The following is a 14,598-nucleotide window of genomic DNA, read 5'->3' on the forward strand; positions in this document are numbered from 1 at the left end:
AATCTCCCAGGGCATGAAGGACAGAGGCCATAACAGGGACCCGAAGCAGTGCCGCGTGAAACTGAAGGAGCTGAGGCAAGCCTACCAGAAAACCAGAGAGGCGAACAGCCGCTCTGGGTCAGAGCCCCAAACATGCCGCTTCTATGATGAGCTGCATGCCATTTTAGGGGGTTCAGCCACCACTACCCCAGCCGTGTTGTTTGACTCCTTCAATGGAGATGGAGGCAATACGGAAGTAGGTTTTGGGGACGAAGAAGATGATGATGAGGAGGTTGTAGATAGCTCACAGCAAGCAAGCGGAGAAACCGGTTTTCCCGACAGCCAGGAACTGTTTCTCACCGTAGACCTGGAGCCAGTACCCCCCGAACCCACCCAAGGCTGCCTCCTGGACTCAGCAGGCGGAGAAGGGACCTCTGGTGAGTGTACCTTTTAAAATGCTATACATGGTTTAAAAGCAAGCATGTGAAAGGATTACTTTGCCCTGGCATTTGCGGTTCTGCCTTTGCAAAAGGTTTCTGGGGAGGGCAGCCTTATTTCGTCCTTCATGGTAGGACACTTTACCACTCCAGGCCAGTAACACGTACTCGGGAATCACTGTAGAACAAAGCATTGCAGTGTATGTTTTCTGGCATTCAACCAAAATCCGTTCACGCGGTGGGAGGAGGCAAAATGCGACCTTGTAACGAAAGCACATGTGCTATGTATGTAATGTTAACAGCAAGGTTTACCCTGAAAGAGTGTAGCGACTGTTTTATAAAATGTGTCTTTTTAAATACCGCTGTCCCTTTTTTTTTCTCCACCAGCTGCATGTGTTTCAATGATCACAGGATCTTCTCCTTCCCAGAGGCTAGTGAAGCTTAGAAAGAAAAAAAAACGCACTCGCGATGAAATGTTCTCCGAGCTCATGCTGTCCTCCCACACTGACAGAGCACAGACGAATGCGTGAAGGCAAATAATGTCAGAGTGCAGGAAAGCACAAAATGACCGGGAGGAGTGGTGGAGGGCTGAAGAGAGTAAGTGGCGGGCTGAAGACAGGGCTGAAGCTCAAAGGTGGCGGCAGCGTGATGAGAGGAGGCAGGATTCAATGCTGAGGCTGCTGCAGGACAAAACCAGTATGCTCCAGTGTATGGTTGAGCTGCAGCAAAGGCAGCTGGAGCACAGACTGCCACTGCAGCCCCTCTGTAACCAACCGCCCTCCTCCCCAAGTTCCATAGCCTCCATACCCAGACGCCCAAGAACGCGGTGGGGGGGCCTCCGGCCAACCAGCCACTCCACCACAGAGGATTGCCCAAAAAAAAGAAGGCTGTCATTCAATAAATTTTAAAGTTGTAAACTTTTAAAGTGCTGTGCTTAAAGTGCTGTGTGGCATTTTCCTTCCCTCCTCCACCACCCCTCCTGGGATACCTTGGTAGTCATCCCCCTATTTGTGTGATGAATGAATAAAGAATGCATGAATGTGAAGGAGGGTGGTTAGCTTACAGGGAAGTAGAGTGAACCAAGGGGCGGGGGGTTTCATCAAGGAGAAACAAAGAGAACTTTCACACCGTAGCCTGGCCAGTCATGAAACTGGTTTTCAAAGCTTCTCTGATGCGTACCGCGCCCTCCTGTGCTCTTCTAACCGCCCTGGTGTCTGGCTGCGCGTAACCAGCAGCCAGGCGATTTGCCTCAACCTCCCACCCCGCCATAAACGTCTCCCCCTTACTCTCACAGATATTGTGGAGCACACAGCAAGCAGTAATAACAGTGGGAATATTGGTTTCGCTGAGGTCTAAGCGAGTCAGTAAACTGCGCCAGCGCGCCTTCAAACGTCCAAATGCACATTCCACCACCATTCTGCACTTGCTCAGCCTGTAGTTGAACAGCTCCTGACCACTGTCCAGGCTGCCTGTGTATGGCTTCATGAGCCATGGCATTAAGGGGTAGGCTGGGTCCCCAAGGATACATATAGGCATTTCAACATCCCCAACAGTTATTTTCTGGTCTGGGAATAAAGTCCCTTCCTGCAGCTTTTGAAACAGACCAGAGTTCCTGAAGATGCGAGCATCATGCACCTTTCCCGGCCATCCCACGTTGATGTTGGTGAAACCTCCCTTGTGATCCACCAGAGCTTGCAGCACTATCGAAAAGTACCCCTTGCGGTTTATGTACTCGGCGGCTTGGTGCTCCGGTGCCAAGATAGGGATATGGGTTCCGTCTATAGCCCCACCACAGTTAGGGAATCCCATTGCAGCAAAGCCATCCACTATGACCTGAACATTTCCCAGGATCACTACCCTTGATATCAGCAGATCTTTGATTGCATGGGCTACTTGCATCACAGCAGCCCCCACAGTAGATTTGCCCACTCCAAATTGATTCCCAACTGACCGGTAGCTGTCTGGCGTTGCAAGCTTCCACAGGGCTATCGCCACTCGCTTCTCAACTGTGAGGGCTGCTCTCATCTTGGTATTCATGCGCTTCAGGGCAGGGGAAAGCAAGTCACAAAGTTCCATGAAAGTGCCCCTACGCATGCGAAAGTTTCGCAGCCACTGGGAATCGTCCCAGACCTGCAACACTATGCGGTCCCTCCAGTCTGTGCTTGTTTCCTGAGCCCAGAATCGGCGTTCCACAGCATGAACCTGCCCCATTAGCACCATGATGCATGCATTGGCAGGGCCCATGCTTTCAGAGAAATCTGTGTCCATGTCCTGATCACTCACGTGACCGCGCTGATGTCGCCTCCTCGCCCGGTATCGCGTTGCCATGTTCTGGTGCTGCATATACTGCTGAATAATGCGTGTGGTGGTTAATGTGCTCCTAATTGCCAAAGTGAGCTGAGCGGGCTCCATGCTTGCCGTGGTATGGCGTCCGCACAGAAAAAAGGCGCGGAACGATTGTCTGCCGTTGCTCTGACGGAGGGAGGGGCGACTGACGACACGGCTTACAGGGTTGGCTTCAGGGAGCTAAAATCAACAAAGGGGGTGCCTGTACATCAAGGAGTATTTGAGGCAGGACTGCACGGAGGGTTCCAATAAGAAATGGTGCACCTAAGTTATTGTTGTTATTGGAACAAGGAGGTTAGCCTGGCCTCTGATTGATACATGGCTAGATTTACCTCTCTGCACCTTCTCTGTGAGTGACTGCAGTGTGACCTAGAGGAATGAGTCCCCTAGACAGGGGAGGAGGCAAATGAGTACAAAACAAATCTGGTCTATTTCTTGTTTTGACCCACTCCATCTATCTTTTACATCTTTGGCTGGCAGCAGACGGTGCAGAAGGACTGCATGCCATCCACATCTCATGGCTGCTCGGCAGAAGATGGTACAGTACGACTGCTAGCCATCCCCATCTCTTGCCTGCCTGGCAGAAGATGGTGCAATACGACTGCTAGCAATCCTCATCTCTTGCCTGCCTGGCAGAAGATGGTACAGTACGACTGCTAGCAGTCCGTATCGCCTGCCCGCTCACCATAAGACGGTTCAATAGGACTGACTGCAGGACTAAAGAGAATGACCTGGTCAAGTCACTCTAAATTTAGTCCCTGCGACCATGTCTGCCCAGGCGCTCCCAGCCGACGCGGCCAGGAGCACCTCGGACACGACGAGGACGACTACCAATCGTATTGCACCGTCTGCTGCCAGAAGGCAATGGGTTGCTGCTACTGTGCAGCAAAGCCGTACCGCGTCTGCCAGCACCCAGGAGACATAGGGTGACGGTTACCTGAGCGGGCTCCATGCTTGCCGTGGTATGGCGTCTGCACAGGTAACTCAGGAAAAAAGGCGCGAAATGATTGTCTGCCCTGGCTTTCACGGGGGGAGGGAGGGAACGGGGGGCTGACGATATGTACCCAGAACCACCCGCGACAATGTTTTAGCCCCATCAGGCATTGGGATCTCAACCCAGAATTCCAATGGGCAGCGGAGACTGCGGGAACTGTGGGATAGCTACCCACAGTGCAACGCTCTGGAAGTCGACCCTAGCCTCGGTACTGTGGAAGCGCTCCGCCGAGTTAATGCACTTAGAGCATTTTCTGTGGGGACACACACACTCGAATTTATAAAACCGATTTCTAAAAAACCGACTTCTATAAATTCGACCTCATTCCGTAGTGTAGACATACCCAAAGACTTCTAAAAGCATGGCACCTCATCCCTCTCCGATTTTGGAAGGCACTTCAGATTCTTAAACCTTGGGTTGAGTGCTATAGCTATCTTTAGAAATCTCACATTGGTACCTTCTTTGCGTTTTGTCAAATCTGCAGTGAAAGTGTTCTTAAAATGAACAACACGTGCTGAGTCATCGTCCGAGACTATTATAACATGAAATATGTGTCAGAATGGGGATAAAATAGAGCCGGAGACATACAATTCTCCCCCAAGGATTTCGGTCACAAATGTAATTAACACATTTTTTTAATGAGCATAGTCAGCATGGAAGCATGTTGTCTGGAGTGGTGGCTGAAGCATGAAGGGGCATATGAATCTTAGCACAGGAGTGGGCAAACTTTTTTGCCTCAGGGCCGCATCGGGTTTCTGAAATTGTATGTAGGACTGGTTAGGGGAAGCTGTGCCTCCTCAAACAGCGAGGCATGGCCTGGTCCCCGCCCCCTATCTGACCCCACCTGCCTCTCGCCCCATGACGCCCCCCCCCGGGACTCCTGCCCCATCCAACCACCCCTTCTCCCTGACCGCCCCTGGACCCCTTGCCCCTAACTGCCCCCTGCCCCTAACTGCCCCCAACCACCCAATTCAACCCCCCTCTCCTTCCTGATTGCCTCCCCTGGGACTCCTGCTCCCTGTCCCTTGACTGCCCCCTGCTGCCCCATCCAACCCCTCCTCTCCTTCATGACTGCCCCACTGGGACCCCTGCCCCCATTCAACCCCCGTTCCCCGCCCTCTGACTGCCTCGACCCCTGTCCACGCCCCTGAACACCCCCTGAACTCCCCTGCCCTCTATCCAACCCCCCCACACACACACTCCCTTCCCCCTTACCGCGCTGCCTGGAGCACCAGTGGTTGGCGGCGCAGCTGCACCAGGACAGCCAGCTGCGCTGTGCCATGCAGCACAGAGCACCAGGTCAGGCCGGGCTCTGCAACCCTGCTGCCCAGAGCATTGTGCCATGCGGCGGCATGGCTGCATGGGAGTGGGGACAGCTGGCCAGGCAGGACAGTCCCGCGCGCTGTAGTTTGCCCACCTCTGGTTTAGCATATCTGGAATGTAAATACCTTGCAATGCTGGCTACAAAAGTCCTATTCAAATGCCTGTTCTCACTTTCTGGTGACATTGTAAATAAGAAGTAGGCAGCATTATCTGCTGTAAATGTAAACAAATTTGATTGTCTTAGCGCTTAGCGGAACAAGAAATAGGACTGAGTGGAGTTGTAGGCTCTAAAGTTTTGTATTGTTTTGTTTTTGAGTGCAGTTATGTAACAAAAAAAATCTACATTTGTAAGTTGCACTTTCACAATAAAGAGATTGCACTACAGTACTTATATGAGGTGAACTGAAAAATATTGTTTCTTTTGTTTATCATTTTTACAGTGCAAATATTTGTAATCAAATATAATATAAAGTGAGCAGTGTATACTTTGTATTCTGTATTGTAATTGAAATCAATATATTTGAAAATGTAGAAAACATGCAAAAATATTTAATAAATTTCAATTGGTATTCTATTGTTTAACAATATGATTAAAACTGTGATTAATTTTTTTAATCGTGATTAATTTTTTTGAGTTAATCGTGTGAGTTAACTGTGATTAATGGACAGCCCTAGTTTTTTTTATTGTTCCCCATCCGCAGAATGGGAAAACGTAGGAGGAAAATCTTCATTTGATTTTTTTAAACAAATATTTTTATTGGAAGTGTAGAGTACAATAAAGTTAAGGAGCCTAACCTTTCTCCCTATGAAGTCAATAACAAAGCTTCCATTAACTCCAGAGGGAGAAGGTTTGCTATATGTCCAAGATTGTATAGAATCTAAGAATAATACACGGATCCAGATGATGATAAAGGTTTCTTTTAATAAAGCATCTGATCTCAATGAGGGCCTAGATAATCAATTAATCTTTACTTGTTAGAGGAGAAGAGTGGTCTTGGACATAGTGAGGAACTGTGAGGTGTATTCTGAGTCAAGAATAGGGTTATGGTCATCTTGCAGCTGATCTAACGAGGGAACTACAGTACAGAGAAAATAAGGGAATTTTAATGTAAGCGAATGAAAGCTCTAAGTGTTCCCACCTGGAACAGTTGTAACAGGTTTTTAATTGTTCTGATTCCAGTTTCCAGTCTTGTGAGCCATTGGTTGCTACATTCTTGTATTTTTATGTTGTTCCACTTAGAAGACTGGGACGTGATGTCAGGAGATAACTGGAATAAATTAGGTGTTCAAAACCAAATCCTCATATTTTAGGTCAGATTTAGGTTGGAGCGGTACCCTGATTCTGGAAAGATCATCCTGTATAGGGCCACCTCCTCCTCTAAAAGCATCCAAGCATCTACTCCTAATACTGCCACCAACTCATGATCCAAAGTCTATCAACATCAATAGAAAAACTTCCACTGACATCAGTTCAGAACCTTTGTGGCCTTGGGCTAGTCACTAAACTTGTCTGTGCCTCAGTTTCCCCATCTGTAAAATAAGGATAATAATACTCATCATTGTGTATCTTTTATATGCTCAGATGAAATGTGCTATATAAATGCAAAGTATAGTAGTAATATTAATTCATTGATGTGGCTCAGCACAGGCAACAACAGCAGTACACTTCCTCACACCACACTGCCCAATCTTTCTTAATCCTCACTTGGAGGAGTCACCCCTTAGGTTGAGAGAGTAGTTCAGTCTCTGTGCCAGCTGACTCCTTGGTAGCCTTCTTTTCCAGCAGTAAGAAAGCTGACTGGATTGGGAACAGTCTGATGTTATCAGAATTACTTATATGACTTATGTTCTTAGAAATGTTAGAAATGGTTATGGGATAGTATTATAGTAGCAACAAGAACAATACCTTTGATCACTCTTTTGCTTTATGCTTGCAGGTAAAAAAATTAGACCAGTACAAATACTCAGGTTTTTTTTAAATTGTAGTTTTACATTTTATTTGCATCAGTTTTAGTTGAAAATTTACATGCAGTAATTGTTGTTCTCAAGTGGTTCACAGCTTTAAACTACCAAAAGGCATGATGCCACGCATCTTAGAAGATGAAGGATTGTATATTCCAAGAAAACCAGAAACTTGTAGGAGAAGTTACAACAAAATGGAAAATCGTCTTCTGAAACAAGAAGGGGTAAATATATTGTTCTATTAAAAGCTAAAAATGTTGTAAGTAAAATGTAAAATAAAATCAGTAAATGGAATGTATAGAACTTTTTAACATTTCATATGTACATATACTGAACTTCTGAAATATTTCTAACAAGGGAAAAAACTGGTTTGAAGAAAGTGGGGAAATAATTTCATTACCTTCTCCAATCAAACAATCACGAAACTTCAGAAAATGTTTTCCTCTTAAGACTGGTCCAGGATTAAAGACAATATATAAGAAGGTCAGCTATTACTACTTTTTACAGCTATAGTTATTCAGGGGACTTTAACTAGACAATGCTACAAAAATCAATAGCTTGTATTTTTTTTCATGGCAAAATATTTCATTGGGCAGTATTCAAATTACCTCTAGTGGAATGTCAGTCTCAAGAATGGGCCAGGAAGGGGTGATAATCCTGTTTAGATGGAACAATTTGGTATTGCACAGATAGTTCATCACTTTATTAAAAAAATCAGAGAAGTCTGTGCACTGAGAATTCTACAGCACTGTTATCTTTTGACCCAAGCAGGTAGCCAAAATCTGGTTGTAGCAGGTTGTTTCCATTAAGAGGAGAAGTTGATGATAGAGTGAGGTATTTCTTTGATGCAATCCTATTTATTTACCAAATATGTACGTAAAAACCTGTTGCCTTGAACACAGATGGAATCAAACAGCAGGAGGCAGGAGTAGTTTCTTTGCTCACTCTTCCAAGCCCCTTTCCAGCTAGCATGTAGGCCAAAACTGCTCTCTCAGCTTTTCCTCAAGCTCACACGCTACCAGTTCTTCTGTGGCAATGTCCTCAGCTTTCAGCTGCCTTCTCTCTCAGCTTCTCTGGTGGTGTTGCTGCTGCTTCTCTCACACACACAGGCATATACAGTTCCACCAGTGAATGCCCTAGCCCTTGCATTTGCTTTATCAGTCGCCAGGGAAACCTCTTGGGCCACATGGTTACTCAAGCCTTGTTATGTATCCATATTTTGGGTGATGCTCCTATTGTTTCGGCTATCTGGTTGCATAAAGGAGCTCAATTGCTTTTTATACTTCACCTGAATGAATGGTGGTTGTTACACTAACCAATTTCAGTGAGGTTTAATGCAACCCATAACAGCATATAGTTCAGTCTGAAATTAATGTATTTTAATATCTTCAATTTTTTCTTGAATATTTATAAATCCAATTCTTTTAAAATTAATTTAATCCCAGCATACAAGACCGACCTGCTACTCTAGTTAAGGCACACATTTGGCCTCTTTGAGCCTTTGACATTCCCATTCAGCATCAGATAAAGTGTAAATACTTTGTATTAGGTCAGATTTACCCTTTTTCTTGGATTTGGCTTTTTGGTAACACAAATAATAACAGAACATGAACCTCATTTTAAGCTTTCTCCCCAAGCCTGACAGTTTAAGCCCTGGTCTACACTAGGACTTTAGGTCGAATTTAGCAGCGTTAAATCGATGTAAACCTGCACCCGTCCACACAATGAAGCCCTTTATTTCGACTTAAAGGGCTCTGAAAATCGATTTCCTTACTCCACCCCTGACAAGTGGATTCGCGCTTAAATCGACGTTGCCGGCTCGAATTTCGGGTACTGTGGACACAATTCGATGGTATTGGCCTCCGGGAGCTATCCCAGAGTGCTCCATTATGACCGCTCTGGACAGCACTCTCAACTCAGATGCACTGGCCAGGTAGACAGGAAAAGAACCGCAAACTTTTGAATCTCATTTCCTGTATGGCCAGCGTGGCAAGCTGCAGGTGACCATGCAGAGCTCATCAGCACAGGTGACCATGATGGAGTCCCAGAATCGCAAAAGAGCTCCAGCATGGACCGAACGGGAGGTATGGGATCTGATCGCTGTTTGGGGAGAGGAATCCGTGCTATCAGAACTCCGTTCCAGTTTTCGAAATGCCAAAACCTTTGTGAAAATCTCCCAGGGCATGAAGGACAGAGGCCATAACAGGGACCCGAAGCAGTGCCGCGTGAAACTGAAGGAGCTGAGGCAAGCCTACCAGAAAACCAGAGAGGCGAACTGCCGCTCTGGGTCAGAGCCCCAAACATGCCGCTTCTATGATGAGCTGCATGCCATTTTAGGGGGTTCAGCCACCACTACCCCAGCCGTGTTGTTTGACTCCTTCAATGGAGATGGAGGCAATACGGAAGCAGGTTTTGGGGACGAAGAAGATGATGATGATGAGGAGGTTGTAGATAGCTCACAGCAAGCAAGCGGAGAAACCGGTTTTCTCGACAGCCAGGAACTGTTTCTCAACCTAGACCTGGAGCCAGTACCCCCCGAACCCACCCAAGGCTGCCTCCTGGACCCAGCAGGCGGAGAAGGGACCTCTGGTGAGTGTACCTTTTAAAATACTATACATGGTTTAAAAGCAAGCATGTGAAAGGATTACTTTGCCCTGGCATTTGCGGTTCTCCTAGATGTAGTCCTAAAGCCTTTGCAAAAGGTTTCTGGGGAGGGCAGCCTTATTTCGTCCTTCATGGTAGGACACTTTACCACTCCAGGCCAGTAACACGTACTCGGGAATCATTGTAGAACAAAGCATTGCAGTGTATGTTTGCTGGCATTCAAACAACATCCGTTCTTTATCTCTCTGTGTTATCCTCAGGAGAGTGAGATATAATTCATGGTCACCTGGTTGAAATAGAGTCGTTTTCTTCAGGGGAAACTCAGAGGAGCCCATTCCTGCTGGGCTGTTTGCCTGTGGCTGAACAGAAATGTTCCCCGCTGTTAGCCACAGGGAGGGGGGAAGGTTGAGGGGGCAGTCACGCGGTGGGAGGAGGCAAAATGCGACCTTGTAATGAAAGCACACGTGCTATGTATGTAATGTTAACAGCAAGGTTTACCCTGAAAGAGTGTAGCCACTGTTTTATAAAATGTGTCTTTTTAAATACCGCTGTCCCTTTTTTTATCTCCACCAGCTGCATGTGTTTCAATGATCACAGGGTCTTCTCCTTCCCAGAGGCTAGTGAAGCTTAGAAAGAAAAAAAAAACGCACTCGCGATGAAATGTTCTCCGAGCTCATGCTGTCCTCCCACACTGACAGAGCACAGACGAATGCGTGGAGGCAAATAATGTCAGAGTGCAGGAAAGCACAAAATGACCGGGAGGAGAGGTGGCGGGCTGAAGAGAGTAAGTGGCGGGCTGAAGAGAGTAAGTGGCGGGCTGAAGAGAGTAAGTGGTGGGCTGAAGACAGGGCTGAAGCTCAAATGTGGCAGCAGCGTGATGAGAGGAGGCAGGATTCAATGCTGAGGCTGCTGCAGGACAAAACCAGTATGCTCCAGTGTATGGTTGAGCTGCAGCAAAGGCAGCTGGAGCACAGACTGCCACTGCAGCCCCTCTGTAACCAACCGCCCTCCTCCCCGGGTTCCATAGCCTCCACACCCAGACGCCCAAGAACGCGGTGGGGGGGCCTCCGGCCAACCAGCCACTCCACCACAGAGGATTGCCCCAAAAAAAGAAGGCTGTCATTCAATAAATTTTAAAGATGTAAACTTTTAAAGTGCTGTGTGGCATTTTCCTTCCCTCCTCCACCACCCCTCCTGGGATACCTTGGTAGTCATCCCCCTATTTGTGTGATGAATGAATAAAGAATGCATGAATGTGAAGCAACAATGACTTTATTGCCTCTGCAAGCGGTGATTGAAGGGAGGAGGGGCGGGTGGTTAGCTTACAGGGAAGTAGAGTGAACCAAGGGGCGGGGGGTTTCATCAAGGAGAAACAAAGAGAACTTTCACACCGTAGCCTGGCCAGTCATGAAACTGGTTTTCAAAGCTTCTCTGATGCGTACCGCGCCCTCCTGTGCTCTTCTAACCGCCCTGGTGTCTGGCTGAGCGTAACCAGCAGCCAGGCGATTTGCCTCAACCTCCCACCCCGCCATAAACGTCTCCCCCTTACTCTCACAGATATTGTGGAGCACACAGCAAGCAGTAATAACAGTGGGAATATTGGTTTCGCTGAGGTCTAAGCGAGTCAGTAAACTGCGCCAGCGCGCCTTTAAACATCCAAATGCACATTCCACCACCATTCTGCACTTGCTCAGCCTGTAGTTGAACAGCTCCTGACTACTGTCCAGCCTGTGTACGGCTTCATGAGCCATGGCATTAACGGGTAGGCTGGGTCCCCAAGGATACATATAGGCATTTCAACATCCCCAACAGTTATTTTCTGGTCTGGGAATAAAGTCCCTTCCTGCAGCTTTTGAAACAGACCAGAGTTCCTGAAGATGCGAGCATCATGCACCTTTCCCGGCCATCCCACGTTGATGTTGGTGAAACGTCCCTTGTGATCCACCAGAGCTTGCAGCACTATCGAAAAGTACCCCTTGCGGTTTATGTACTCGGCGGCTTGGTGCTCCGGTGCCATGATAGGGATATGGGTTCCGTCTATAGCCCCACCACAGTTAGGGAATCCCATTGCAGCAAAGCCATCCACTATGACCTGCACGTTTCCCAGGATCACTACCCTTGATATCAGCAGATCTTTGATTGCGTAGCCTACTTGCATCACAGCAGCCCCCACAGTAGATTTGCCCACTCCAAATTGATTCCCAAGTGACCGGTAGCTGTCTGGCATTGCAAGCTTCCACAGGGCTATCGCCACTCGCTTCTCAACTGTGAGGGCTGCTCTCATCTTGGTATTCATGTGCCTCAGGGCAGGGGAAAGCAAGTCACAAAGTTCCATGAAAGTGCCCTTACGTATGCGAAAGTTTCGCAGCCACTGGGAATCGTCCCAGACCTGCAACACTATGCGATCCCACCAGTCTGTGCTTGTTTCCCGAGCCCAGAATCGGCGTTCCACAGCATGAACCTGCCCCATTAGCACCATGATGCATGCATTGGCAGGGCCCATGCTTTCAGAGAAATCTGTGTCCATGTCCTGATCACTCACGTGACCGCGCTGACGTCGCCTCCTCGCCCGGTATCGCTTTGCCAGGTTCTGGTGCTGCATATACTGCTGGATAATGCGTATGGTGTTTAATGTGCTCCTAATTGCCAAAGTGAGCTGAGCGGCCTCCATGCTTGCCTTGGTATGGCGTCCGCACAGAAAAAGGCGTGGAACGATTGTCTGCCGTTGCTCTGACGGAGGGAGGGGCGACTGACGACACAGCTTACAGGGTTGGCTTCAGGGAGCTAAAATCAACAAAGGGGGTGTCTGTACATCAAGGAGTATTTCAGGCAGGACTTCACGGAGGGTTCCAGTAAGAAATGGTGCACCTAAGTTATCATTCTTATTGGAACAAGGAGGTTAGCCTGGCCTCTGATTGATACATGGCTAGATTTACCTCGCTGCACCGTCTCTGTGAGTGACTGCAGTGTGACCTAGAGGAATGAGTCCCCTAGACAGGAGAGGAGGCAAATGAGTACAAAACAAATCTGGTCTATTTCTTGTTTTGACCCACTCCATCTATCTTTTACATCTTTGGCTGGCAGCAGACGGTGCAGAAGGACTGCATGCCATCTCATGGCTGCTCGGCAGAAGATGGTACAGTACGACTGCTAGCCATCCTCATCTCTTGCCTGCCTGGCAGAAGATGGTACAATACGACTACTAGTAATCCTCATCTCTTGCCTGCCTGGCAGAAGATGGTACAGTACGACTGCTAGCAGTCCGTATCACTTGCCCGCTCACCATAAGACGGTTCAATAGGACTGACTGCAGGACTAAAGAGAATGACCTGGTCAAGTCACTCCAAATTTAGTCCCTGCGACCATGTCTGCCCAGGCGCTCCCAGCCGACGTGGCCAGGAGCACCTCGGACACGACGAGGACGACTACCAGTCGTATTGCACCGTCTGCTGCCAGAAGGCAATGGGTTGCTGCTACTGTGCAGCAAAGCCGTACCGCGTCTGCCAGCACCCAGGAGACATAGGGTGATGGTTACCTGAGCGGGCTCCATGCTTGCCGTGGTATGGCGTCTGCACAGGTAACTCAGGAAAAAAGGCGCGAAATGATTGTCTGCCCTTGCTTTCACGGAGGGAGGGAGGGAATGGGGGCCTGACGATACGTACCGAGAACCACCCGCGACAATGTTTTAGCCCCATCAGAGTGCTCCATTGTGACTGCTCTGGACAGCACTCTCAGATGCCCGATTGTTTGCCGTTGCTCTGACGCCGGGAGGGGCGACTGAGGACACGGCTTACAGGGTTGGCTTCAGGGAGCTAAAATCAACAAAGGGGGTGGCTTAACATCAAGGAGTATTTCAGGCAGGACTTCACGGAGGGTTCCAATAAGAAATGGTGCACCTAAGTTATTGTCCTTATTGGAACAAGAAGGTTAGCCTGGCCTCTTATTGATACATGGCTAGATTTACCTTGCTGCACCTTCTCTGTGAGTGACTGCAGTGTGACCTAGAAGAATGAGTCCCCTAGACAGGGGAGGGGGGGAAGCAAATGAGTACAAAACAAATCTGGTCTATTTCTTGTTTTGATCCACTCCATCTATTTTTTACATCTTTGGCTGGCAGCAGACGGTGCAGAAGGCCTGCATGCCATCCACATCTCATGGCTGCTCGGCAGAAGATGGTACAGTACGACTGCTAGCAGTCCGTATCGCCTGCCCGCTCACCATAAGACGGTTCAATAGGACTGACTGCAGGACTAAAGAGAATGACCTGGTCAAGTCACTCCAAATTTAGTCCCTGCGCCCATGTCTGCCCAGGCGCTCCCAGCCGACGTGGCCAGGAGCACCTCGGACATGATGATGACGGCTACCAGTCGTACTGTACCGTCTGCTGCCACAAGGCAAGGGGTTGCTGCTACTGTGTAGCAATGCCGTACCGCGTCTGCCAGCACCCAGGAGACATAGGGTGATGGTTACCTGAGCGGGCTCCATGCTTGCCGTGGTATGGCGTCTGCACAGGTAACTCAGGAAAAAAGGCACGAAATGATTGTCTGCCCTTGCTTTCACGGAGGGAGGGAGGGAACGGGGGCCTGACGATATGTACCCAGAACCACCCGCGACAATGTTTTAGCCCCATCAGGCATTGGGATCTCAACCCAGAATTCCAATGGGCAGCGAAGACTGCGGGAACTGTGGGATAGCTACCCACAGTGCAACGCTCCGGAAGTCGACCCTAGCCTCGGTACTGTGGAAGCGCTCCGCCGAGTTAATGCACTTAATGCACTTAGAGCATTTTCTGTGGGGACACACACACTCGAATATATAAAACCGATTTCTAAAAAAACGACTTCTATAAATTTGACCTTATTCCGTAGTGTAGACATACCCTAAGACAGCCCTATCTCTGTTGCTCATTCTTTCTGACCACATGGTCATGCCCATGCCTATCTTGCCACAGTG

At 48.3% G+C, this 14,598-nt stretch overlaps 1 protein-coding gene across 1 annotated transcript in view; it reads left to right on the plus strand.

The window, feature by feature from the left end:
- Window positions 1–14,598, plus strand: part of CC2D2B (coiled-coil and C2 domain containing 2B) — a 122,014-nt gene that overhangs the window by 26,785 nt on the left and 80,631 nt on the right. The window contains exons 11-12 of the mRNA XM_075130971.1: window positions 7,129–7,265; window positions 7,399–7,524. Of these exons, the coding sequence (XP_074987072.1) occupies window positions 7,129–7,265; window positions 7,399–7,524 (263 nt within the window). The remainder of the gene's footprint in view (window positions 1–7,128; window positions 7,266–7,398; window positions 7,525–14,598) is intronic.

This window comes from Caretta caretta, chromosome 7, assembly GCF_965140235.1.
Source record: "Caretta caretta isolate rCarCar2 chromosome 7, rCarCar1.hap1, whole genome shotgun sequence".
Lineage (NCBI taxonomy): Eukaryota > Metazoa > Chordata > Testudines > Cheloniidae > Caretta > Caretta caretta.